Below are 27,447 nucleotides of genomic sequence, written 5' to 3'. Positions count from 1 at the left end.
GAATTCAAAATTCCACGCTCAGCCAACCTATCCTATGAGGGCCAACCTATCCAGTTTCAGAAATGTAAGGATTCAGAAAGGTAACCCCACTCAAAACTTCTTTTTGCTTATTTTTATTTTTATTTTTTTATTTATTTTAATTTTTTAATTAACATATACTGTCCACTCAAAACTTTCTATAAGAATTGCTTGGAGATGTATTCCTCTGAGATAATGAAATGAATCAGGGAAAGGAAAATAGGAGAAAAAAGGTGGTGAACCAAGAAATGAGTAAAACAATTACTTGTTTATAATGTGATTGTGGACAGAAGAAGAAGAAAGAAAAGAAACAGAATGGAAAGCCTTGAGAGTACTGTTGAAGTGGATTCGATTGGATGCGGGGACATAAAAAGCCATCATCAGAGAATGTTGGGTACTTGTATTTTCTAGGAAAAGATGATGGGTATTAGTGACTGCACTCCCAGTAATAGATGACATTGTTTCTATTGTCAGTTATTTTGATATGGCCTTTTAAACAAGTCACAACTCACAGTAGGTTCTAGTTTCAGCATCAGGAAACCTTTATAATGTTATGAATAATCCATGAATACCACCTGCCTGAGAGGTCACCACATTCAAGAGACACTATTTTCAAGAAATACCACATTTGTGGGGGGGAAGGGGAGGGACTTCAGTTACCAGGCATCTTGGAATCTTCGTGAAAACAAGCGTGCGGTGCCAGATCTGTCCAACCAGGGCAATTCCCCAAATGGTTGCTGAGATTTGTTGAAGCACATTGTCCAGCGGCACGACACACAGCACCAGTCTGCAAACTCAGGCCAAACCACCAAGGACACCAGTAGACGCAGGAGGCCCAGGTCCGAGCACACAAATCTCTTGACTCGGAGATTGCCTGTCTTGAATTCCTGGTGTGCATCCTTGGCGGGGCCTCAGTCCAGTTTCCTGGGGGCCTCAGTCCAGCAGCCAGCAACAGTCCTAGTCCGTCCTGGCTGTGATGTCAGGCCTGGAACCTACGACTCCTTGAACATCTGGGGAGGCCAAGGTAGGGTCCTGAGGAGCTCCTGTGACAGTCATGAATTTACTGTGGGCAAACCCACATTTGCCAATGTTCAGTTTCCCTGAGTCCCATTCAGGCCCTTCCAAGAAGCTCATGCATTTGGATACTGTATGTACATGCTAGCTGGAGGTCAGTTCTAAGGCGTGATTTTGTCTTTATGGTATTTTAGATGGCTCTGGATTGCTAGTGGGAACTATGGAGCCACATCTTCAAAGCAGGAGTAAAAATCAGAACAGAGCCTGTAACTGACACTATCAGAAAGAGCCACAGAAAGATTCGGTCCAGAACTTGGGCTACGAATTTCCAGTCTTGTACCACCTGCAAAAGAGAAAAAGATGCCTTCCATTTAAGCTGCAGGGCAACTGTTCTGAATTCATTTCAAGGGATTGAAAAAGAGTAATATTCAGATGTACAGCACTTCCGTTTTTAAAATGCACCGAACACATCCCCTGCAGCGTAGGCTCAGATTCTCCCCGTGACTTTACTAGCCTGTGAACACTTTCGACATTGAAGATGTGAAATAGAAACAACAGAATCATGTATGTATTTGTAAACAATACTGATCAAAATGGGAAAAGCCTGATTTTTACACACATAAAAAGCCAGTATCTGTTACTATGATCTTCCTGATACTACATAAGAAATGAATCACAAACTTATAAATTAAGCATTTTCATGGCCCAATATAACAAGCCTTCTCATCTTCCACTCTGCATGTGGGTTTGGCTGCTACATCTCTGGAATGCCGGGAAACTGCCGGGGAGGAGAAGTGATCAGGCCAGGACAGCAATCCGTAAGGGAGAGGGGAGACTGAGTCCCTTTGGAGGAAGGGAAGTTGAGGCACAGTGGGCAATACACTATAAGAACAAGGTCAGAGCAGGAACAAGGTGAGAGGTGTGAAGGACAGGGGTCAGTTCTCTTCCGAAGGAAAAGAAATGTCCTGTTTCTATTATATGGGGGTTTTATAAAAATGGAACCTAACAGGAGTTTTAGAGGGGACACAGGTATTGATGTGGAACCTGAATGCATTCCGCACACACAGAGGTTTAGGAGTAAAACTTTGGGGGAAGAACACAAAGAAGACACATTGAAATGTTTAAAGTGCCAACCTTAAGTAGTGGGATTATTAATGATTTTAATTTTCTTGTTTATACTTTCTGTATTTTCCAAATTCTTTACCCTGATAAGGTGTTACTTTTATGATTTTTTAAAAGGCTCTCTGAATCTTTGAATTAGAATGTTTAAAGGATGTAAAGAAACAACAACAAACAGCCCTAAGAAGAGCCGAAATGTTTGTTCTATAGCAGCATTTTCCCTAATGCTTTAAAAATGTTTTTCAGTGGATGAAAAACACAACAAATAGTAAGAGAGAACATACTAGGTAGTGTCTAGATAAAATATAGAAGGATATTTCTTTTAAAAAAATTCTTTCAGCATATCATGTGATGAGCACTGGGTGTTATATGCAACTGATGAATTATTGAACACTACATCTGAAACTACTGATGTACTCTATGTCAGCTAACTAAATTAAATTAATTAATTAATTAAAAATTCTTTCATAGGGGTGCCTGGGTGGCTCAGACGGTTAGGCGTCTGCCTTCTGCTCAGGTCATGATCCCAGGGTCCTGGGACTGAGCCTCGCATCAGGCTCCCTGCTCGGCGGGGAGCCTGCTTCTCCCTCTCCCTTTGTCTGCTGCTTCCCCTGCTTGTAGGCTCTCTCTCTGTCAAAAATAACAAAATCTTTAAAAAAAATTCTTTCATAATTTTGTTTATGGGATCAGGCTCTTGGCACTAATTTTCACCGATTTTAGAGTAGAGTAATTGAACGCTGTAAATTGGCCTATAACTTGTTTTAAGCAGCAGGTACGATCTGAATCCATGACTGTCTTGGGTCTGAAATCCACACTCTCGCCACACTTTTTTTTTTAATCTGTAAGCTAAAAACTATGCCCTTTTCCCTCACCAAAATATCTGTTGGAACACTATATTTTTATATTAATCCCAAAATCTAATTCTGCTCTTTTATTTCCAAATACTACAGATAGAAATAACCATCATTGCACTAAAAATGAGAGATACATTACCAAAGACCAGGATAACCAACTTAAAATGTAGAATTAAATTATTTTAAATAGAATCAAGTCTAGTTATAAGGACTGGTGCTTAGTCTGCATTTGCTTCACTTTTGCTCCTTCTGTTTCTGTGAACTGCTTCCTAAAAATCCATACTAAAATTCTTTCTCATCTCAGGGCTTGCTTAACATTTTACACGTGAAAAACAGATAGCTAATAGTGTCACATTTAAACAATGCCAGCATTTGGCTGTAAAGAGATAAGAGAAGGTTGGTTTTTGCATGCTTCGGTGGATGCGTTGGGATGAACACCAGTGCACTCACCTGGTTGATGAAATGCTGCTTCTTCACGTGTCTTGAAATGTATCTGATGGAATCAGCTGCCTTTTCCAAGAAAGCAACAAGAACTGTTTCTCCATCACTCACCTGTCTTTGTTTCCTTTTTTCTAGAGCTTTACCTTTCACTACTGGTTGACTCTCATCCTTATCTGGGAAAGAGTAGCGATCCACGTGGTCCTTCATACAAAGCAATGTAGGAAGCTTTTGCAGAAAGAGTCTCTTCACCCAGGGGGCCATGGGGTGGTAAGTGGAAGAGGACCTGTGGTGAACGTTAATCACGAAAACTGTCACAATAATCGACAGGGTCACGAAAATCATAATGAACAACAGGTACTCCCCAATGAGAGGAATGACTTTGGAGGAAGAGGGGATTATTTCCTCAATTACTAAGAGAAACACGGTCAGGGAAACCAGCACCGAGGTGGACAGGGACAGCTTTTCCCCTTCGTCGGAAGGGAGATAGAACACAAGCACTGTCAGGAAAGACAGCCCTAGGCAGGGGATGATCAGGAAGAGGCTGTAGAAGAGGGGCAGGCGGCGCAGGACGAACGAGTACGTGATGAACGGGTAGGAGTAGACACCGTCTCTCCTGTTGCCCTTCATCCCTTTTGCATTGAGTATCTCCCATTCTCCGTTATCGAAGAAGTCCTTCCTGTCAACATTTTCATTGATCAGAACGAGGTCAACCATGGTTCCATCGTAAGTCCACGACCCGAACTTCATGGAGCAGTTCTGCCGGTCGAATGGGAAAAAGGTGACGTCCATGGTGCACGAGCTTTTGTAGCTGGCGGGGGGCGTCCAAATGACGGTGCCGTTGGATCTCACGATGACTTTGGTCATGAGGGAGCCTTCGAAACGGCCATCAGCACTGCGGTAAAAGAGTCGAACACTGATGACTGGGGTCTTTGCCCACCCCTCCCTCTACTGTTTGTTTGCCTTTTATTACTTTCCTACCACAGAGTCAAACATTATTTCAGAAAGAAACGGTTCTCCTCTTACTCAAAGTTGTACATTTCTCTTAATTCTTTTGCCAAAGTAAGGCTTTTCCATCGCTGGTCCTAATAGAACCAGGGTATATTTCTTCCGGGATACTTACTTTTCAAAGAGAACTATGTCGGGAAGCCAGAGAGATTCCGATGGAACTTTAATTGAACGAATTCCACCGTATTCATCAGGATTCCAGCGTAATTTGTGGTCTGTCCATTCCTGCACCAAATCAGCGTACTGTAATTTTATTCTGAAAAGTCAGTGTATTAGACTTTGGAATCTTCAAGTTTATGGTAACTTACTAATCAAGTGTTTTCTTTAAAAAGGGAAATCCATCCGTTTTAGATCTTATGACCTTACCTGTGGCTCGCTACCCTTCTCAGGATGCAGGCTGAGCCAGTCTGGCCTCTGATCTTGCCCAGGCCCACACAGCCATCCTACCTGGGATTTCCAAAATTGCCATAGATCTGCCTCCCAGTGAAGAGTCTCAGCAACAAACACCACTGATTTGTGATCTATTTTTTTTCAGCCTATATTCTCTTAAGAAGCGAAAGAAAAGAAATGATAGATCTAACTCAGTTTATTCTAGGACAGTTGGTCCAGTGATATTTTAATGATAATGGGTACAAACAATTTTGAATATCACTCCAGAGTCTTGAACAAACATCCACCCACTATGTTAATATGAAACATCCAGTATCCACTGACTGGTCTTGATGACATTATAACTTTAATCCAATGAAAAAATATTTTCCAAGAATTTCCTTTTAAGTTCTAATCTGAATTTATTTTGTGACCACCCAATTACAGTTTTAAATTATATTCCTAATATTGTTAGCCTCCAGATGCTCATGTATTTTTCCTCATAATAGAATGAAATCATTTAGCATGTTTTACAGGAGCTAATGGACCCCGATTAACAAACCTGACCACTAATTGATTGGATTATGAAGGGCAAGAGGATGATATATAGTTGATCCAATTACAGCAGAAGTGGACTTTCTTAAAAAGATTTGGGTCCAGAATCTTATGAAATCTGACCTGAAAATTAAATTCTTCTATCCCACTGTCCTCATGTAGACAGCTGAGTAATGATGTAGGATAATATTAAATGACATTTCAGAAAGTTTGAAGGGTGTGCGCAATGCAAGCCTTCCTGTCATTAAAAAATCAGGAGTCAGCAGATGGGTAACTTCACTAGATGGTAAAGTATTAAAATATGCATGATGCCTGAAAAAGTATGAGACCATACACCCCAGACGAGACGTTATCTATCCTAGACAATATTTGTGAGGCTTGATCCTTGAAAAACAAATTGAAAAGGATGTGTGGGTCATTAAAAAACTACAATCTAAAGGATAAAAGATTGCATGCCTATTTATGGGAAAGCATGCATATGAAGACTGACAGTTTAAGAGCCCAAACTAATAAAGTATTTACCGTGTTTACTTGGTACTCTCTTCCTCCTCCTCTGCCCATTTTGAAAAGCAAATATATTTTCCTTCCTATGAATAATTTGTCTCCTGCTAAGGAGACTTGTAGTACCAGCAGCAGGTCTGAATCTCAGAAATGTTAAAAGGAACTCAGAATAGCACCTTCTGTTTGTTTCACTTTCACTTCATTTACTTTCTTTAGAAATTGACATACAATAAAATTCACTCTTTGTGTATGGTTCTATATGCAAACAGTTTTATAATCACTAACACCATCAAGATACAAAAATAACTTTGTTGCCCAAAAAGTTTTCCCTGTGCTGCTCCTTTGTAATCAACTCCTCCCATCCCCCACCCCTTGGCAACCAGGATCCACCTTCTGATCCTATAATGTTGCCTTTGGTCATATAGATAGAACTGATCGCAGGGTAGAGAGCCTTTCGATCTTGATTTCTTTTACTTACCATAATGCATTTTAGATTCTTCTATATTAGTGATTTGTTCATTTTTATTAGTGAGTAGTATTCCCTTGTATGAATATACCACAGTTTATTTATCCATTCTCCAGGTAGGATATTTGGATTCTTCTAGTTTTTAATGATTACAAGTAAAACCACTATAAACATTTTCTGCAGCTTTTTGAGTGAAAAGCATTCTTTTCTTCTCTTGGATAAATACCCAGGAGTGGGATGGCTGGGCAATATCATAAGTGTTCGTTCAACTTCATGTGAAACTGCCAAACTGTGTCCCCGAGTGTCTGTCTCATTTTGCATTCCCACTAGCAATGTATGAGAGTTCCATTTCTTTAGTGTCTTCTCCAGTACTTGGTATTGTCTTATTTTTTATTTTAATTATAAGAGTTGTGACATGGTATCTCATTACGGTTTTTTAATATGAGTTTTCCTAATGACAAATGATGTTGAGCATCTCTTTATGTGCTTATTTGCCACCCATACATCTTATTTGGCTAAGTGGCTGTTAAATCTTTTGCATATTTTTATTACCGAGTTTTTAGACTTCTTTATATATTCTGGATAAAAGCCCTTTGTCAAATATTTGATTTGCAAATAGTTTCCCACAGTCTGTGGTTTCTTAATTCTCTATAAACAATGTCTTTGACGAGACAGAAGTTCTAAACTCGGATGAAGTTTATTTTACCATTTTTATCTTTTAGGAATTATGTCATATCTAAGAAGTATTTGCCTAACTCAAGGTCACAAAGATTTTCTCCCATGTTTTCCTTTAGAGATTTTATAGTTTTGGGTTGTACATTTAGATCTAAAGTCCATTTTGAGTTAATTTTTTAATTACGGTGTGAATATGGGTTGAGTTTTTTGGGTTTTGTCGCATATGGATGTCCGATCATTCCTGCACCTTTTGTAGAAAAGACTAAACATTTTCCATTGAATTACCTATACATGTTTGTCAAAAATCAACTAACCGTAGACTATGTGGGTCTATTTATGGGCTCTTTGTTCTGTTTCATTAATCTGTGTCCCTCCTTTCCCCAGTACCACACTCTCTTAACCTTCATCACTTTCTGGTCAATTTTGAAGTCCCGTAATGTGAGTCCTCCAACTGTATTCTCCTTTTCCAAATCATTTCGGCTATTCTAGTTCCTTTGCTTTTCTGTATAAATTTTTAAATCAGTTTGTGGTTATCCACAAGAAAAATCCTTCTGAAATTTTAATTGTGATTGCCTCAAATCTATAGGTTGGTCTGGGGAGAACTGACATCACAATATTGAAATTTCTGACCCAGGAAAATCATTTCTCGATCCATGTATTTAGGTCTTTGATGTTTTTTAATCAGTGTTTTGTAGTTTCAGCTTATAGACCCTGCACATATTTAGTTGGATTTATACCTAAGTATTCCCTGTTGTTGTTGTTGTTTTTTAAAGATTTTATTTATTTATTTGACAGAGAGAGACACAGCGAGAGAGGGAACCCAAGCAGGGGGAGTGGGAGAGGGAGAAGCCCGCTCCCCGCTGAGCAGGGAGCCCGATGCGGGGCTCGATCGCAGGACCCTGGGATCATGACCTGAGCCGAAGGCAGACACTTAACCGACTGAGCCACCCAGGCGCCCCCCCCCTTTTTAAAGATTTTATTTATTTGACAGAGAGAGACACAGCGAGAGAGAGAGATCCTGTTGTTTTGATGTTATTGTAAATGGTACTTTGAAATTAAGGAAAAAAATCCAATTGTTCATTGCTCGAATATGAATAAACAATTGATTTTTGTATATTGACCTTGTGTATATCCTGTGAACTTATTTAAGCTCATTTAATTTTAGGAACTTTTTTGGTAGATTTTCTACATAGACAATTACATCATTTACAAATAAAAACTTCTATTTCTTTTTTCCCAATCCGAATGCCTTTTATTGTTTTTTTCTTTTCCTCTTGCTTTAAGTCACTGGCTAGGACCTTTAGTATGACGTTAAATAGGAGTGGGAGAGTAGATATCCTTGCATTGTTCCTGATGTCAGGTGGAAAGCATTTGGTTATTCACCATTAAGTATTATGTTAGCTGTTGGGTTTCATAAATGCCCTTTATTTGATTAAGGAAGATTCTTCCTGGGGCGCCTGGGTGGCTCAGTTGGTTAAGTATCTGCCTTTGGCTCAGGTCACGAACCTGGGGTCCTGGGATCCGGCCCCATGTCAGGCTCCCTGCTCAAAATGGGGAGCCTGCTTCTCCTTCTCCCACTCCCCCTGCTTGTGTTCCCCCCTCAAATAAATAAATAAGATCTTAAAAAAAAAAAAAAAGAAAGCGTCTTCCTATTTCTAGTTTGCCGAGATTTTTTTTTAAAGTTTATTTATTTAATTATGTATTTGAGAGAAATAGCGAAAGAGAAAGAGCATGAGCGGGGCGGCGGGGGTGGGGGAGGAGCAGAGGGAGAGGGAGAAGGAGAGAATACTAAGCAGACTCCCCATCAAGTGTGGAGTCCTATGCTGGTCTGGATCTCACGACCCTGAAATCACGACCTGAGCTGAAATCAAGAGTTGGTTTCAACAACCATGTCACCCAGACTCCCCGAGATTTTTTTTCTTAATCACGAATGGATCCTGAGTTGTATAAAAAGCTTTTCAGCTTCTATAGAGATGATTACATGATTATTTTTTAATCTCTTAATAAGATGAATTATATTGACTGATTTTTTTCCTTTTTCTTTTTAAGTAGGCTGCACATCCAACATGGGGCTTGAACTCAAGATCCCAAGATCAAGAGTCACATGCTCTACCGTCTGAGCCAGCTAGGTACCCCTATACTGATTGATTCTCAAATTTTTTTTTTAAAGATTTTATTCATTTATTTGACAGAGAGAGACACAGCGAGAGAGGGAACACAAGCAGGGGGAGTGGGAGAGGGAGAAGCAGGCTTCCCGCGGAGCAGGGAGCCTGATGCAGGGCTCGATCCCAGGACCCTGGGACCATGACCTGAGCTGAAGGCAGACGCTTAACGACTGAGCCACCCAGGCACCCCTGATTTTCAAATGTTGAACCAGCCTTGCATTCTTGGGATCCACCCCACATAGTCTTGATGTATTAGTTTTATATAATACTTTTTCTTCTTATACAAGGAAAAATAGGTAGACCGCTGCCTTACAAAAATAAGGATGCACTGGCAAGTGTTGCTCTAACCGTTTTCCTGATGTTTGAATTCAAATAAAAACACAGTGAGGTTTCCTTGAGAAAAGATGAAGACAGTGAAATAGGTGACATGTACATTTGTGCTTTTGCTACTGAAGGATTTTCAAAACAATATTTGTTGGTGTAGATGTAAAAAATACATTCCAATAATTCACCAGATATCAAACGCAAGTCTGGGCTAATTACAAGAGAGGAAACAACCCATATATTTCCCTCTTAGCAGTGGGAATGTTTTTGTTTGGGAATGTTTATATGATTATTTTATACAACTGTAGCATACATTAAAAACCTACTATTTTGTAGCTATGCTGATAATAAGATAAAAATAGAAAAGTATAAAAGTTAGTGCTGATGATGTGCCAGGCATTGGCCTAAGTGCTTTATATTTATTAATGCTAATTTCTTCAATAACCTACAAATGACCTATTATTAGTGCTTTACTAGATGAGGCACCTGTGGCTCAGAGGGTTCAAGTGACTTGTCCCAGGCCACACAGCTGGTCAGCAGAGAAAACAGGATCAAGTCGGCTGCATATGACTGGGTATGCCTGGCATCACAACTCTAGGAGGTGCCTTCCACATTGACCAGGATGTGAAGGGCACCCCCTGGAGGTGTGCCATGGTACCCTGAAAGCCACACCCTGCGCTCTTTCCCCTCTTCCCATGCTACCTTACAGTGGAAGAACTTGTGTCAACTGTTTGATCAGGCTTCCCATGGCTCAGCTTTCAACGATGTTTCCAGTGCTGATCTCACTATAAGGCTTACTGACTCTGTACTCAGGCTAAAACAGTAGCTTATTCCATCTTTTCCTCTGTTAAAAAAAGAAAATGAAGACAATAACAACAGGAAATCTGTCTGGTCTTAATGGTGAAATATCTGTCCAAAAGTGGAGGAATTATACAAATAAGCATGTTACACTGTGTCCAAGTTCATGGACAAACAAGGGGAGAGAAATTATGGGATAAAGATGAACTGTCAATAACAGGAGCCTTCGGCTGACTTCCGCTTAGGCAAGGCTTTGTTGGAGAAGGACGTGGCATGTCAAGAGCTGTTTATAGAAAGAGGAGAAAAATGAATTCGGGAATAAAGTGGACACATACTGCCTGTTGCCTCAAGTTCACCTGCCTTTCTCCTGGTAAGAGCACCCCAGTTTCCTCTTGGGGAACCCCCTTACTGCACTGTCACCCACCAGCTGTGGGTGGATCTGGCTCTTCCTTCTGCTGCAGAAGTGGGGCTGCACCTCATACCTGCCCACTGTGATCTTCAGAGATAGCAGGTAACCAAATGGGAAACAGTGAGATAGCATGAATCTTCTGGAACCACTGGGAAAAAGGCTGGCCATTCTCTCTCCTGCTGAACCTGAACATAGGAAGCACTTTGAGGCTGAAGCTGATACAGCCACCTTGCTGCCACTGGAGGCGGGCTAACATGAGAATGGGGTCACCCAGAGGACGAGGAGCCCAGAGACACTCAGAGGGAAGACCATCCCTGGGAATATTGCTTGAGCCCCTGGGTCAAGCTGCATTTAATGCTGGCCTTGTCCCGGGACTTTCCAGACTGTGTAAGCCAATACATTCTATTTTTGCTGAAGCCAGTCTGGGTTGGGTTCTCTGTCATGTGCAACTAAAAGTTCTCAGCTGATCCTGGGAGAATCTGAGCAGCATTCTGGCCGGCGGGCAGGCAGTGAGCCCTGGGGCAGACACAGACTCGGGCAGGTTGGCTGGAACTGTGCTGTTATGAGCTGGCTCTGTCTTGAGTGGACAATGTTGGTGAGCTCAGCCACAGAGTCCAATCTCACACTTCCTCCATCTGGAATGTAAAGATTGCTGCGAACAAAATTGCCTGCTTCCTGGATCCAGTTTCCTCTCTGCTCTAGGCATAGCCATCTTTTCCTGTGCCTGGTTCTACCCTGCAGAGAAGGTAGACAGCTATGATGCTGGGACCCCCTGGCTTCTTGCAAATCCCAGCCAACACATACCTGGTTTTAGAAACTGTTCTAAGGGGACCAGGGCAAGCCCTAGGGTGTGGGATTTTTGTGTCAGAAAGGTTTGCCTTGCTCACCAGGTCTCCAACCACAGGATGGACAGCTGCAGCCAGAGAGAACAGAGTGGTGGTGGTATATTGAGCTCACAGTTTGGGGGGAATAATGCATTCCACAAGTATGCAAGGCTTGTGCTCACACGGAGCACACCGCTGCTGCCCTGGACTCCCAGCCTAGGGCCGCCTCAGACAATGAGAAACAAATGAGCACGTTTTGTGGTCATTGCTCTGAAGGGAGTGCAGTTTGGGTATAATGGCAGGGAACAGCAGGGTGGACAGGGAAGGTAGTTCTCAGGAGACAACTTTCAAAAGAGGAGACCTGAAGGGTAGGGAGGAGCGGTGAGTGGTGGTGTGGGGCAGGGAGAAGAAGGGGGCTCAGGAAGGCGCTGGAGCAGAAATGAGTGAACGATGAAGGAGGGGTGCACTGAATCCTCAAGGAGGACATAAAGAGATCTAAAGTGATTGAAGTTTCATTCCTTTTTTTGTTGTTGTTTTAAGAGTTTATTTATTTATTTATTTGACACAGAGAGAGAGAGAGAGAGAGAGAGAGAGAGCACAAGCAGGGGGAGCGGCAGGCAGAGGGAGAAGCAGACTCCCAGGACCCCGGGACAATGAACTGAGCCCAAGACAGACGCTTAACCAACTGAGTCACCCAGGTGTCCCCTAGGTTTCATTCCTGACCAGTAAAGAGAAAGGGGATAGGTGGGACTTTTGGTCAATACTGCTTACTTTGGAGTACCCAGAAGAGCAAGAGCACTGAATTAGAGTCAGAAGCCCTGAGTTCCCCACCTGTATGGTCCTCTACCGGTTGTACTCCTTTGCGAGTTGTCCTTCTGTAACCAGACCTGGGGAATCAGAGATGTTCTCCCTGACATGTCTGCCCAGAGGGCTTCCCTGAATTTCTATCAACATATGCATCCATCACGGTGTGGACAGAGCCCCATGCCCCAGGACGACAATGCGTGCTAGGTCAGAGTGTCAGGGTAAGGATTCAGAGCCCCCATCCTCTAGCTTGCTAAGCAGCTCTGAGACCTTCTGTTACTTCCTGTTCTCCCTGAAACCCTAAGGGCATCTGGAGACTAATCTCCTATCTCTTCCTTTTTCAAGTAAGAGATTAGAAATAATATCCTGTGTTCATATAGCATGTTCCAACCAAGATTCTCAAAGCCCTTTACAAACACCAGCTCTACCTTGAAGCAGTTCCTGGGTGGAGAGCTGAGTCATTGCAGGAAACGGGAGAGCACAGGATATGTCAGGGCCAAAGAGCAAAGTTAATCTGTGACTAAGAAAAAATATGGAAAAATAGATTTCTTAATTCTGAAAAGTGCAATTTCAAATCCATATCATATATATTCCCTTAAAATTGTCTTTTCTTACATATGTTATCTGAAATACCACTCTTAAATGTCTAGCTATTTTCCAGAACCAAATTTCTTTTAAACCTAAACCAAAGACTTTTTTACCACAAAAAAGTTCTCCTAATTATTCTTAGTTTAATACTAAGACCAAAAGATAGTAAGGAACAAGTAGTGCCTTGACTTGTAGCCTCTGGGGCATCCCCGGGATCCTCAGTTATCTTAAAATCAAGTGTAAAATTCTTTTTTTTAAAAAGATTTTACTTATTTATTTGAGAGGGAGAGAGAGAGAGAGCACAGGAGCAGGGGGAGGGAGAAGCAGGCTTCCCTGCTGAGCAGGGAGCCCAACGCAGGGCTCGAGCCCAGAACCCAGGATCATGACCTGAGCTGAAGGGAGATGCCTAACAACTGAGCCACCCAGGTGCCCTCACGTGTGAAATTCTTTTTTTTTTTTTAAGATTTTATTTATTTATTTAACAGAGAGAGACACAGCGAAAGAGGGAACACAGGCAGGGGGAGTGGGAGAGGGAGAAGCAGGCTCCCCGCCGAGCAGGGAGCCCGATGCGGGGCTTGATCCCAGGACCCTGGGATCATGACCTGAGCCAAAGGCAGATGCTTAACGACTGAGCCACCCAGGCGCCCTCAAGCGTGAAATTCATAAAACAAGTTAATGTTCATACATTTTAATCTTAAAGGCAACAACATGACATATGATATGTCTCATATTCCCATTATAACCATGAGTTGTCAGGGCCAAGAAATGGGATTTGTCATTAAGGATGAAAAAGCCTCCAAAGGAGGCGGCAGGAAATGACATTGATTGAGTCCCCACTGCGCCCCAGATAAGGTACCAGTTGCATTCACACACATGATCGCATTTCACCTGTTAACACTGTGAGCTAGGCATCGCCTCTATTTTGTAGACGAAGAGACTGAGAGTCCGAGAGGCAAAATGACTTGCCCAAGTTTACGTAGCAGGATTTCTGATTCCTAACTCCTAATTCCTGCTCAATTCTCATTCAGCATCCACCAAACTGGCCTCCTGTGCTAAGGTCCGAGTGTGGCTGGGAGAAGAAAGGAAACTAAGGTGTTGAGTAAAGGTCGGAGATACATTCACAGACTTGTAGGTGCCATTGCAGGTTGTGGAAGGTAATTAGACTTTGGGAAGATCCCCCAGACCTTTACAGCAAGGCTGAGCCTTCCATGGCAGGTTTGTTTCTGATTTCTCCTCTGAGACCAGCGCCAGGGATCTAGCCCCTGAGGCCTGCATATGTTTGCTGAACTTTTTGTTGGTCTAAAACGGGAATCAGCTGTTGGAGAGACAAGGCTACTTTGTGATGTTGGCCTTGGCAGACATTCAGGCAGTTTTATTTTCCTTGGGAAAATGAAGGGGGTAGAACAGCAAAGTGCTCTCAGCTACAGTGAAGCCGGATCACTCAGAATCTTACTGTCTTATTGGTGTTTACACCCGACGGTCCAGCATCTTACAAAGTGCCCGGTGCATAGTAGGTGCTCAGTAAATGCTTGTTGAGTGAGTAATTTTGACATCTGTTGTCTTAGTGATTACTCACATGATCGCGTCTAGGCCAAGCTTTCAACACTTTATCATTAAAGAAAAGGTGGTTTCATTTCCCATTTGCCTTTAAGGTGCTTGCGATGGAGTTTTCCTAACCTTGAATATGATGGAGCAGAATCTGAGTGGCGAAGCATTAAGTACTTTCTCATGTAGTTTTAGTGAGTCAGTGTTAATAATCTATTTATGATTTATAGGGTTTTGATTACTTTCTGGAAGTAGGAAGGAGGAAGACAAATGAGTTTCCAAAATAAAATCAATAAAATAAAAATAGCTCCACAGAGAGGACTTTCTCAGGATGTCACTAAATTTGTGCTTGATAAAGGTCTTTGGTTAAGAGGATGGAGGAAGAGTGTCTAAATATACCCGAGGGGAACTACGGAAATAGAGGGTAAGACAGAAGAATTGGAATTAAATACCAAGCATCTCAGTCGTGGAAACTACATGGAACATGTTTTTGTTTTAAGTACGAAGAGTTTTATTCTCTCCGTGATATGAGTCAGGGAGCATTTTTCAGTGTCCAGAAAAGAACAGGGGTTTATCGTTTCCATCTTTATTCTGACTGAGGCATACAGGGGTGGCTGGGGAGTTTCCCGTAGGTTTGCTCTGGCATGAGAGCTTTGGGAAGTTATGCGATTGGGAAGAGTATACAGGGCTTCACAACTTCTCTACCTTTTTGGCTTGCAGAACTTCTATTGATCCTGGAGGACCTAACTTAAATATCCCCTCCCTTGGAAGCATTCCCTGATGTTCTCCCTGTCTCGTTGTCATTTTGGTAGTGACACAGTACTCATGCAGATTTTCCTTATGGTGTTTATCATATGACAGTCATTATTTTCTACACAAGTAATGCTCTATCCTCTCCTTGAAGGCAGGGCTGTATTTTACTCCTCATATACCCGGGATGTAGCAGAGTGGCTGACACTTAGTAGGCTCTCCATAAACCCCATGGAATGAATGGAAGATGGAGGGAATCCTTACTTCATTCTCTCCTAAATGCCTTTCTAGACCATCAGATGTCCCAGAAGCTGAGGCACCAAAACCTTAGAAGACAAGGACTAGGAAGGAACTAGTCTCCACAGGGACAGCACTGAGTGGAGCACTGGACATCTTCCATCCGCTCCCTTGTCCAAGGCAACGGAAGGATTTCTTCATGTGACCTGACTTCAGTTAACAGTGCCCAACCTCGGACAAGTCACTCCAATACTCTAACGCTCAGTTTTCTCATCTGCAGAGTGGGGATCCTAATAGAACCTACCTCATAATGTGGCTGTGAGAATGAACTGAGTTCATTCCTATGACACACCCATGCAGAGCACCTCAACACTTAGTATGTGCTCAATTAACTCTTAGGTGTTATTATTAGCTACTCTAAAACTGAGATGTGTATAAAACACCCATGGTTTTTAACATCAATCTTATCTTGTTTTTAGCATCTCTTTTCTTTTACCCTTTGCCTTTCTTTTAGCTTTGTAGTTTTAAAAAGCTAGGGGCACCTGGCTGGCTCAGTCAGTGGAACATGGATCATCTTGACCCTGGGGTTATGGGTTCAAGCCCTGTGTTGGGTGTAAAGATTACTTAAAAATAAAATCTTAAAAAGAAATAAAAAGATACATATACATCATATGATGGAGCTCAAACACCTCCTATCCCATGCAGCCTTCCCTGACTGCCACCATGCTAACAGAATCATCTTTTTTTTTTTTTTTGCTTCCACATTTTTTTGTGTCCTGTGCTTGCTTCAGCAGCACATACACCTCATTGGTTGTGCCATAACATAGCATGTATTGACTAATATTTATCATGATATTTGCACTCCAAATCCAATCTGTGTGTGTAGAATAGCTTTGATAGCATTCTCTGTGGTTCTATGAAATGTACAGAGGTTTCTTCTACTTTGGCTCTTTCAGTGCTTTAGAAGCAGGGCTTGATGGTTAGCGCAGAGACTGGATATGGCAGAGAAGGCCCTAACTGGGGAAATCCAGATTCTCGCCAGATGAATTCCTGGACCCCCTCTGTCTCTGTAAACTGGGGTAGTGTGATACCTGCTGTGCAAATTCAGAGTTGAGAAATGTAAATGAGAGAAGAGAGATGACAACCCTTTTCAAATGAAAGTCTATTATTCTCTGGCTAGTATAAGAAAGACAAGAAATAACAAGTGATGGCGAGGATGTGGAGAAAAAGGAACCCTCGTGCACTGTGGGTGGGAATGCAAACTGATGCAGCCAATGTGGAAAACAGCATGGAGGTTCCTTGAAATATTAAAAATAGAGCTACCATATGATCAGTAATACCACTGCTGGGTATTTACCTAAAGAAAATGAAAACACCAATTTAAAAAGATACATGTACCCCTATGCTTATTGCAGCATTATTTACAAGGGCCAAGATATGGAAGCAACCCAAATATCCATTGATAAATGAACGGATAAAGAAGATGTGGTGTATATATAGAATGAAATATTACTCAGCCGTAAAAAAGAATGAGATCTTGGCGTTTGTGACAACATGGATGGACCTGGAGGGTATTACACTAAGTGAGACAAATCAGACAGAGAAACACAAATAACATATGATTTCACTTATATGTGGAATCTAAAAAACAAAACAAATGAACAAACAAACAAAGAGGCAAAAACAGATCCAGATAAAGAGAACAAAGTGATGGTTGCCTGAGGGGAGGTTGGAGGGGGATGGGCAAAATGGGTGAAGAGGGATAGGAGGTACAGACTTTCAGTTCTGGAATGAAGACGTCACAGCATAGGGAATGTAGTCAATGGCATTGGAATAGCATGTATGGCGACCGATGGGAGGGACAGTTGTGGTGAGCACAGCATAAGGTACAGACTTGTTAGATCACCATGTTGCACACCTGAAAACTAATGTAACATTGTGTGCCAACCAGACTTTAATGAAAAAAAAAAGTCTATTATTATCCTCATTACTTCTAAAAAATGGGAACCTAAGTCATCAGGCTGTCTTTTCCAAGCAACAGCTTGCCCCATCCCTTTGGATTTCTCTTGCTCTGTTTTGGGTTCTGGAGATGTTTAGGTTTTGACTCTGGCTTGACCTGGAGGCATTCACCAGGCCACAGTGATTCTGGTGGCACAACTTTGCTGGAAGTCACTTCCTCAGTTGTAGTTAAGGTCTGAGGAGCTGTGGCTTCTCATTCACTTCTACTGAAATGACCTCATGTTTTCAAAATCTCAAGCAAAGTGAAAAGTGCCAAATATTAAAGGCCAGGAGTCTCTGGACCACTGTTTTATGTGAGAGATTAATAAAAGCTTAATCTCAAGGAGCAGTGTGTGTGAGGCAGTGAGAGGTTTTTTGTTTTATTTTTGTTAACTTCCTAAACCCATTTGAACTTTAAAAGTTTTTATTCTCTCCCCTGCAAGCTCAAATACAGCACTTCTTACTGATTTTTATTAACTCAAAATACTTCTGAATTCCACAGTCTCTAAGTTGGCAAAGTGGGATACATCACTGAGGAAGGAGATGGGTATATAGAAAAATATGTTTATTTGAATTGTATTTTTCTATCTACATTACCAGCTTATTATTTTCTCCTGGACATCTTTATTTGCAAGTAAAATAATACACAGATCTATTTCATAACTTGCTAACATACCTACCAATTAAAGAATCAGAGGAATAGAGAGTAGTAAAAATGAGAATAATTCAGTAACTCTGACCAAAGTTTTTGGGTGGGACAAATATGACAGAAAGCAAGCCCAGGGAATCTCCCTACGATCTCGGTCCACTGTTCCTATAAACCCTTAGCAGTACTGAACAATGTCTCCTGAACCTGAATAGGTAATTAACTTATTTCAATATAAGCGAACAAAAATATTATGTACGTATGTTAAAATTCAGTGAGATATTTAAGATTTCTCATCGGGAAGATTTTAAGTCTATGGGAGATTAGGCAATATCTGGACATTCAGGAGAAAACAAGTAATTGCTGACAATAACAACAGCAAGGAAAAACAAACAGGGGGGACCAAATTCTCACCTCCTATCAAAGGAGTGTCAATATTTTCTCCTTTCCATCACACATGCAAAATTGGGCTTTGAAAGATAGTTATTTCCTGAACATTATAGGACAAGCTCCTCTGAACGGACACCTCGGTTTTAGGAAACAGGCTCCAGTCGAGCTAAAAGCAATCATCTAAGCAGAGAGCTGAACCCATTCAAAATGCCTTTTTAGTTATACCAGGAAAACGTGTATTCCTTATTTTGTTTGGGGCTTCACTTTGTTCTGAAACTGCTGATGAGAGGCCCTCTGTCCTCCCTGTTTTCTCTTTCTAGGGAGGAACGGGAAACACTAGGGGCGGGTTCCTCCCACGGAGGACCAGTGGGGATGAGGGAGAATTTAGGATTGATGATTGCCTGCTCCAGTTGTGGTATCCTGGTGGGGGGAAAGTGGCACTCTGGAGCTTTCCCTCCCTTCTCCAAGTAGCCAGGGAGCAGCACCCAGGCCTGGGTGTCAGAGAGTCCCCTCCAGGCATGCCTCCGAGCTTCCAGAAGCTGCTCTCCACCTCCCGCAAAAGAAAATTAAATAATAAATCCTTCCCAACCATTCCCACATATCTCCCCAAGGAAACCAATATGCTCTGTAAAATAATTGTTTTTCAAATGGGTGTCTTTCTAAACAGAAAAGCATGGAAATAATTAGGTTAGTAGACCCAATGCTTGGATTGACAGTTACCTGTTTGAGCCACACATTTGTTGTCATCAGCTGATTCTTTTCATCCTAAGAAAGTGACAATTAGGAAGATGTAAATTCAAATTAAGTGAAGTTGTCTTTTAGAATTTTTTTTTTTTTGTCAGAAAGAGCTCTCTGACACATACTTTTGAGGCATCTTTTGAGGCATTCAAAGTGTAAAGGAGTCTCAATTTAAGCACAGTTAAATGGCATGGGATCCTAAAATATTACACATATTTTGCTTAAAATAAAAAAATAATAATTAAGGCAAGTAGCAGTTACTTGTGGTGATATTTATCTAAAATTGCATAGCCCAGAAAGGTGGCGAAGTAGGATGAACATTAGCTAAATAAGAGATTGGTTTTGCGTGATTTTCTAGAAGGATTCCTTGGGCATCGAGGTAGCTGGGGTGGGTGAGTGTGCCAGTGGTGGGGCAGGGGATTGGGGCAATATGGGGGGATTATTCTGGAACTTTGTGGAGCACAGCAGGATGAGTTTGCAGAATGGGCTTCTTAAAGTTCACTGATTTCCTGGGATCGCGATCATGGCAGAAGTGGGAGCCCAACAGGAACATTAGCAGAGAATGCTAAGGTATGGGTGGGGCCAGAGGAATTTGCGGGGTCCTGGGGGGATTCAGGAGGGTGATGGGGTTGCCAGGCACTGGGGTGCCAGCATCATCTGCCTTCTCTCCGTGTCAATACCCCTGGCAGCCCTCACCCAATCTGCAGTCCAGGTGACACCGAATCAGCCAGGGGGACCCTGACGAGCCCTCGGCTCAGTTCTGCCTTCTCTCCCACCCCTTGCTTCTCCCTGGGTGCTCGTCCTGGTGCTCAGCCAACCCGCCAGGGGCAATGCCTGTCCCAGCCACCACATCCGCCCCCCAGCCAAAGGTCCCACACAAATAGTGCCGCAATGAAAATTTACTCCATGACACTTCTCATTCCTCCCTCGGGTCATTTCACTGGCCTCTTGGGGCAGCTTTTCTCTCACAGTAATCTATTTTTAAAATGGAAATGGCAGACATGGGGAAAGAAAACAAAATAAAATCTTAGACTCACAAACAGGTTAAGAAATACATGTTCTTTTCAGCTTTGTGCCAAGGATTACTCACCACATCTACGAGCTGAGATATTTTCAATCCGAAATATACTTTTATGGTGTCATTAGAATTTAATACAGGGCGAACCCATTTCTGATAACCTCGGAATAAGTGTCTGAGGAGGGCATCTTCACTTTCAGCTATTGAGCTGAATCCTGCAGCGGCTGTAAGAATCATGAGGGAAACCCGAATTAATGGGAAAGGCGTAATGGCTGGTTTAGCATCCTACAGCCTGAACCTTCGTATAGTCTACATGGCCTAGTGCAGCAAAGGCAGCTTTGAGTGTACAAGGGTTCTTGAACCATTCTCCATGCCCACAACACACGGCTGAAAGCAGACTCTATGCTTCACCCAGAGCTTCGCACTCTCACGGGATTTTCCCACCGTGAGGTCAGCACTTTGACCCCCAAAGAATTCCCTACAGCCACCCGTTTACCGTCTACCTCACATCTCACCTGAGATGCCACCTCCTCACAGACATGGTCTCTGCCCACGTGTGATTGTCCACCACTGTACCCTATTTGACTCCATGATGTCCCTTGCTGCAATGTGTTGTGAATTTGTCATTGTTCATCCTTCCCTTGATCTCCATGATGGCAGGCACTGTATCCATTTTACTTGATGATGTTTATCCACTGCCTAGAACAGTGCCTGCTCATAGCACATACTCATGTTATATCTATTTAATGAATGAACCAATGAAAGGAATATGTTGGGGCCATTTTCCACGCATTTGGCACATATCCACTGAACACCTACCACATCCCTTGGGCTGTTTGTTCCCTTGCCTTCTTCCTGAGGAAGTCTTCCCTTATAAAGACCTTCCCTGGTCATCAACCAGGTTCTAACACCCTTCTCCCCCCCTATGTCTGAGAGCCTACGAAACACCCTAATTTCAAGCTTTGACCCTCAGGCTGAAGAAATGGTCTAGAGTCTAGAGATAAGTTTATTTCTTTTCAAAAGTGTTATGCTATGAAATTTAAAGCAAGGAGGCTTTGTTGCTGTTGTTTTGAATATAGCCCCTCTCTTGGGGCGCCTGGGTGGCTCAGTCATTAGGCGTCTGCCTTCGGTTCAGGTCATGATCCCGGGGTCCTGGGATGGAGCCCCGCATCGGGCTCCCTGCTCAGTGGGAAGCCTGCTTCTCCCTCTCCCACTCCCCCTGCTTGTGTTTCCTCTCGCTGTGTCTCCCTCTGTCAAATAAATAAATAAAATCTTTTAAAAAAATGGATATAGCCCCTCTCGTGGTATATTCAGCACCTTATTATATCTCCTAAATAACTCATTCTGCACTGTGTGATTTACCAAAGAAAACCTTTTTTCCCACTGAGAGACACATGATGGGCAATGATCACATGCAAGACACACCCCAAAGTTTACCCAATCAAAACCCAAAGATTATTAGTAGGAAGAAGAGCAAACATTCCCTGTATGTGCATAGACCTTTGCTTTACTAAGGGAGTAGAAATTAAAAATCCACTCTGTTTTTAAATGCAAGTATAATTAACGTGCGGTGCTATATTAGTTTCAGGTGTACAACATAATGACTCAACAATTCTATACATTACTTAGTGCTCATCACCATAAGTGTAGTGACCATCTGTCACCAAACAACATTATTACCACCTTATTGACTATATTCCCTATGCCATACTTTTCATCTCTGTGACCTATTTATTATGTCACTGGAAATCTGTCCCTCCAGTTATAAAATAAGTAAATTGAAACCCACTCAATGCTCCTAGGGGTGAACAGAGGTGTCCTTAAGATGGGTTACATACTCAGGTTGCCCGCACCCCGTTCTCTGTCTAAAAAGCGTATTAAAATGCAAATGAGTGATGGAGAGAGCTGTGACTTCCATTTGCGCTCATTTATTTAAAGAGCTAACTGTTCTGAAACTCTGCTACTTCAGCTGTTTTCCGCGAGCAGAGCTACGCTAAGGAGCAGGTCAGCTGGGTGGCCACCAGGGCAGCACTCTGTAAATGCCCTAAAACCTTACTGGAAGTGTAGGGGAGGGTGGCAGTTGAAATTCCCCGAAGCTTTCTGAGGCACAGGCTGTTCACTTGCTCAGGCTGCACTTCACGAATTTCCTATCCCACATCCGGTCTTCACTTCCTTCAAAATCCATCATAACTCTGATTATTTTCCACCATCCCCGTTGGTCCTGCCCAAGTTACAGACTCCATCAACTTTCGGATTCGTGCGCTGCTTTCCACATCGCTTCCACCCGTGCCCCCTTTATAGTTCATTTTCTGCTCCGCTCTAGAGCCATCTCTTAAAAGCTGAAGAGGATTATGTCAGTTCCTGCTCAGACCCTCCAAATGGCTTCCCATCAAACCTAGAAGAGACATCTCATGTTCTTACCATGGTTTCTCTGGCTGTGTAGGGCCCCTACACTCTCCCACTCCTCCCTCAGCCCACCTCCTCAGGTCCTTGGGCCCATCTGCTCTTTCCAGAACATGCCCGTGTGCTTCTGTTTGGGGCAGGCTCTTGCCCTGTAGAGACCCCATAACCCCACGCTCATTCCTTCATTTTGTCCCATCTTTGCTCACACGTCACATCTCCTTGAAGAGGTCATTCTGTGTTACACAGTCTAAACATCCCTCCTCACACTTTATCCCCTTGATGGTACTTTATCCTGCATCGGAGCCCTTGCACATATTATACGTGTCTTTGCTTATTGTCTGTCTGCCCCATGGGAAAATGGCGCTCCCGGAAATCTTCCTGACCACCGCCTCCCAGCTCTGTGGGGTCTGGCACATCGTGGCTGCTGAGCCAACACTTGTGTGGCAATGCAGTGAGCTACTTGAGTTCTGTTTGCTGAGTGGTGTTTGGAGAGTTTGGGCCAGAGCTGAATTGCTTGGGAGAAGAGAGAGGCAGGAAGGCCACAGCGGTCCCCCCTCGGCCTTCCCCCTTGCGAGCAGCCCTCCCATAAGGAGAATATTGTTTCATGGTCACCATGGCAACGACTGCTGGTTCCCTGCTCAACAGCCCGTTTGTCCTTTCTTTTTTGGTAACAGATGCTAAATTTATTCAGGATTGCATGGTGCCAGCTTAAGATGTTCCCTTCTCAGGCTCCCTCACAGCTAGGGATGGCCATGTGCCCTATGCATCGGCCCCTTCAGATACAAACAGAAGCCGGTGGGCGAGGTTTGTAGGAAATACTGTTGAAGAGGACAGACTCCGTCCGACCTGCACCTTTCACCTTTCATCCTTTGCCCTTTGCTCTCTATCCTTCCGGCCTGGAGCTGGAACACGGTGTCTAGGGATTTGGCCCCATAGGTACCTCACACAGCCTGATGAAAACTCCACACATAAGAAAGACAGACGGATCCTGGGTCCCTGAGAGCACTATAGGACCGCCAACCAGCCCAGGACTGCCTGCCTCCAAATTTTTTGGTGTGTGAGAAAAGCACACCTTTGGGGTAAGCTGTTAGACCCATTGCTACACACGTCTGAGTGCGGTCCTAGCACCAGAGTTCTGCCCTTCCCGACAGCCCGTGTTCCAGTTCAGGCCAGTGAGAACTAATTACTTACAACACCATCTCACAATGGATGGAGATGCTCCAGGAAGCCTGAGAACACCTGCATGATGTCTGAACCAACACAAGCGTGCGTGTGCACGCGCGCACACACACACACACACACACACACACACAGACTTCTTAGCTTGGACAACCCTGCCATTATAATTCTGGACTTGAGAGAAGAATCCTGAGAACAGAAACTGTACTTTTGCACTTCCTTTCCTGGCAGGACAATTTGACTATCAATTTGCAGGAAGGTGGAGTTGCCCGTTGGGAGGGATCTTCTAAAATGATGACCTTGACAATCCCCAGCACTTGCCACCTTCAAAGCTACACCCTCCATGAGAATGGCTGGATCCCTGCTCTTTCCCCGGCTCCAAAGGGAAATAAGCAGATCTGTTCTTTCAGAGACCTTTGTATGTTTTACCCACTTCGGCCAATGTCAGAAGGTGAGCTGCTGTCTGAATCGAGGAGCAAAAAGGGTAAATCTGCACAGGCTGTTATGGACTGAATACTTGTGTCCCTTCAAATCCCTGTGTTGAAGCCCTCCCCTCCTCCCCCCTAGTGTGACTATCTTTGGAGATAGAACCTATAAGGATATAATTTAGGCTAAATGAAGTCATCAGTGTGGGGCCCTAATCCAATCGGCCTGGTGTCCTTAGAAGAAGTGGAGGAGACACGAAAGAGCTCTCTCTCCATGCAGGCATGAGGAAAAGCCAGGTGAAGACACTGCCAGAAGGCAGCGGTTTCCAAGCCAGGAAGAGAGTTCTCACCGGAAACCAAACTTGCTGACACCTTGATCATGGACTTCTAGGTTCCAGAATTGTGGGAAAATAAATTTCTGGTAAGCCACACAGTCTGTGGTGTGTTGTTATGGCAGCCCGAGCTGTCTAAGACAGCACAAATCTGTATTGACCAAAACATATCTGACCAAAAAAAAAAAAAAAAAGGCCAAAGGTTCAATGCTTTCTGCTCAACATCTTCAACCTGCCTCAGCTTCCCCAAATAAAAGTTGAAGTCATTGATGTTATTGGAGCAGATGCAGAGATGCCCTAGAAATGTCTCTGGTTGGTCCTTCCTGTAAAATAGAACATGATAAGAAAGGGAAAGTGCTCCCACTGTTGATTCTTTGAGGCTAGGGCCTCAGTAAATACTCGATGACGTTTGGTGAGTGAACCAAATGCAAAGAGGCTCTAACAGCACTTTCCATGCACAGGGGAAGGAGGCAGAGTGAGCTCGGCTCACTGCTCCAGAGCGGGTAGAATCACAGATGTTGCCCAGGATTTCCAGGACAAGTGGTCTCTGTTTTAAGGAATAAATGGATTCCTGAAACGTGTGTAAACCAAATTTTTGCAAATGGACTTGTATTTTAAACAAATTTGACAAGACTGATATTCTAAGATATATCTTAGCAATACACGGACAAGTTGGGAAGCTGATGTCAGAAGATAAGTGACTCCCTGAGTGGGTGCTTACATTTCCCAAAGTCAGCTTCTGGATGGGGAGGGATGGGAGAGCATCTGTATTCATAAATAATTTCAGCATGAAAGAGGAAGGACAAGTGAAATGATGAAGAAGTGAAGGCAGTGGAGCTGGAAAGGACTTCTAAGATGATCTAAGCCCCTCCTTTTACAGATGAAGATCCTGGGGTGCAGAGAGAGGGAGTGACTTACCCAGGGTCAACCCAGCTAATATGTGGTGGGTGTGGTTTTCTGACTCGCAGGTTGTCGATCTTTCCACCAGCTCATCCTTGGAGGACTGAGGAGGCAAAAAGACTGTTCCCTGTGCTGTGGTCTCCTTACTTTATGGCCACGTAAAAACTTTCAACAATTCATGTCTATGGACACATTATTTATTGTTTTTGCTTTTTTTGTTGCTGTGTTGTTGTTAGCATTGTATTTACCAAAAATACTTTACTGTTGTTGAAAGCAATCTATCACCAGGAAGAATGATATTCTAAAACCAGGTCACAGATAATGTTTGGTGATAGGGAGATGCTCAACACTGGTGATGGTGTCCCATAACCCTACTCAGTCCCCCTCTGCTGCAGTTGAACTTGGCCCTGGGCGCCTCTTGGATGGGCACTGTGGTCACTCTCCTTGGAGGTGGACACCCAAGGCTTTATAGTAGGAGCAGTCCTGCTTCAGACTTGACCATCATCTTCTCACATCTCCTTGCATTAAGTCCTGCTTTCCACCCCCGTCCCCCCTCCACACACACACGTAGTCTAATGCACATCTCCAGAGGATATGTGCTTCTTGTTAAAGCTTGTCACCATTGTTCCCCTAAATCCCAATTCTCCCCCTTTCTTCTCTCCCTCCCTCTACTTAATCTTTGTCTTATTTTTTTCTTTGTCAAAATATTTCTCTTGGGACTATATAAGCAACTCCGCAGGTGGAGGACAAGAAGCCAGAGGGAGAGCACATGCAAGCGATCAGACAGATGGAGAGCTCTCTGCCTGATTCTAGTAATTCCTTCCATGTGGAACTCAGGCTGGGAAAGTGCTCTAGGAGGGCACTCTGCTCTTGGCTCTGGATGCTGAGTCTCTTGCCAAACTCGTTACTGTTAAAACGAGAATCCAACAAATATTTATTTAACATTGAGAGCCACTGGACTCAGATTTAGAGACATGAGTTCTGGTCTTGTTTCCAAACCAGGCGATCTTAATTAAGCAAGGCATTTAACCTCTCCCAGTAAAAACAGAATGTGGATGATTGGTACGCCCTTACCAACGCACACACCCGAGGCTTCTAGGATTTCATGCCCATGAAACAGCCACAAAATGTGATCTATTATGCCCAATACTTGCTATTCTGAAGACACAAAAAAGAGGTAATGTTTAAGATGTACCATTGATTGGAGAACTTTGCTCCTGGCTGCCATTTACTGCAACAGAGGAGACATCAGGTAACAAGTTCATGCACGCTGAGGTATAAATAACTGATGACAACTCACATGCTTATTTATGGTTTTATTGAAGAAAACATCATTGCTTATCCTTAGCTAAGAGAGTAAAGAAGTAATTGAAGACTTTTAAACCTCAGCAAACATGGTTGGGAGAGACACACTTTTTTTGTTTAGACACCTTCTGGTATATTTTGGTTTTGTCCTTCCATTATCACTACCTTGTCAAAAAGAAATCATGCCACAAATATGTTAGCCTCTGCTGTCAACACTCAGAACTAGCCCTCGGGGTGAAATAAATAATAAATATTGGATGGATCCTTGCTAGTGTGAGAGTTTATTTGAATGACTTTGTTTTTTCCCTCTTGCATCCCCCATGCTGGACTCGTTCCTAGGATACAGTAGATCCTCAGTAAATATTTATTGAATGAGTAAATACATGTCATCGTGGGTAAGAGTGATGGGAAGATGAGTAAGATACAGTCCCTATTTCTGGGAGCAGACCCAAACACACAAAGCATGAATTTGCAACACAAGAAATGTCACATGGCCAGACACAGTCATCCTTTCCGCCAAAGCCAGAAATCTAAAAATGAGGAGTTGCCCCTTGTAATTTGGAAAAGGTAGTTCTGGGCAACAAAAAGAAACCATTTCCTTTGCAAGGAGTAGCAAGGTTAAAGAACTTAAGGAAAGGTGGTACAGATCTGC

At 43.0% G+C, this 27,447-nt stretch overlaps 1 protein-coding gene across 1 annotated transcript in view; it reads right to left on the bottom strand.

Annotated features, from left to right (window-relative positions):
- Window positions 1–386: 386 nt before the first annotated feature.
- The window catches only part of CHRNB3 (cholinergic receptor nicotinic beta 3 subunit), a 28,614-nt gene continuing 1,553 nt past the window's right edge, over window positions 387–27,447 (bottom strand). The window contains exons 2-6 of the mRNA XM_025886205.2: window positions 20,324–20,475; window positions 19,216–19,260; window positions 4,567–4,676; window positions 3,456–4,338; window positions 387–1,375 (exon numbers count right to left, since the gene is read on the bottom strand). Of these exons, the coding sequence (XP_025741990.2) occupies window positions 1,241–1,375; window positions 3,456–4,338; window positions 4,567–4,676; window positions 19,216–19,260; window positions 20,324–20,475 (1,325 nt within the window). The 3' untranslated portion in view covers window positions 387–1,240. The remainder of the gene's footprint in view (window positions 1,376–3,455; window positions 4,339–4,566; window positions 4,677–19,215; window positions 19,261–20,323; window positions 20,476–27,447) is intronic.

The sequence above is a fragment of the Callorhinus ursinus genome, unplaced genomic scaffold (genome assembly GCF_003265705.2).
Source record: "Callorhinus ursinus isolate GAN/ISIS: 27379988/994484 unplaced genomic scaffold, GSC_fseal_2.0 scaffold17, whole genome shotgun sequence".
NCBI classification, from domain to species: Eukaryota; Metazoa; Chordata; class Mammalia; order Carnivora; family Otariidae; genus Callorhinus; species Callorhinus ursinus.
Note: the sequence above shows the minus strand (reverse complement) of the source record. Positions and strands in the feature narration are given on the sequence as shown.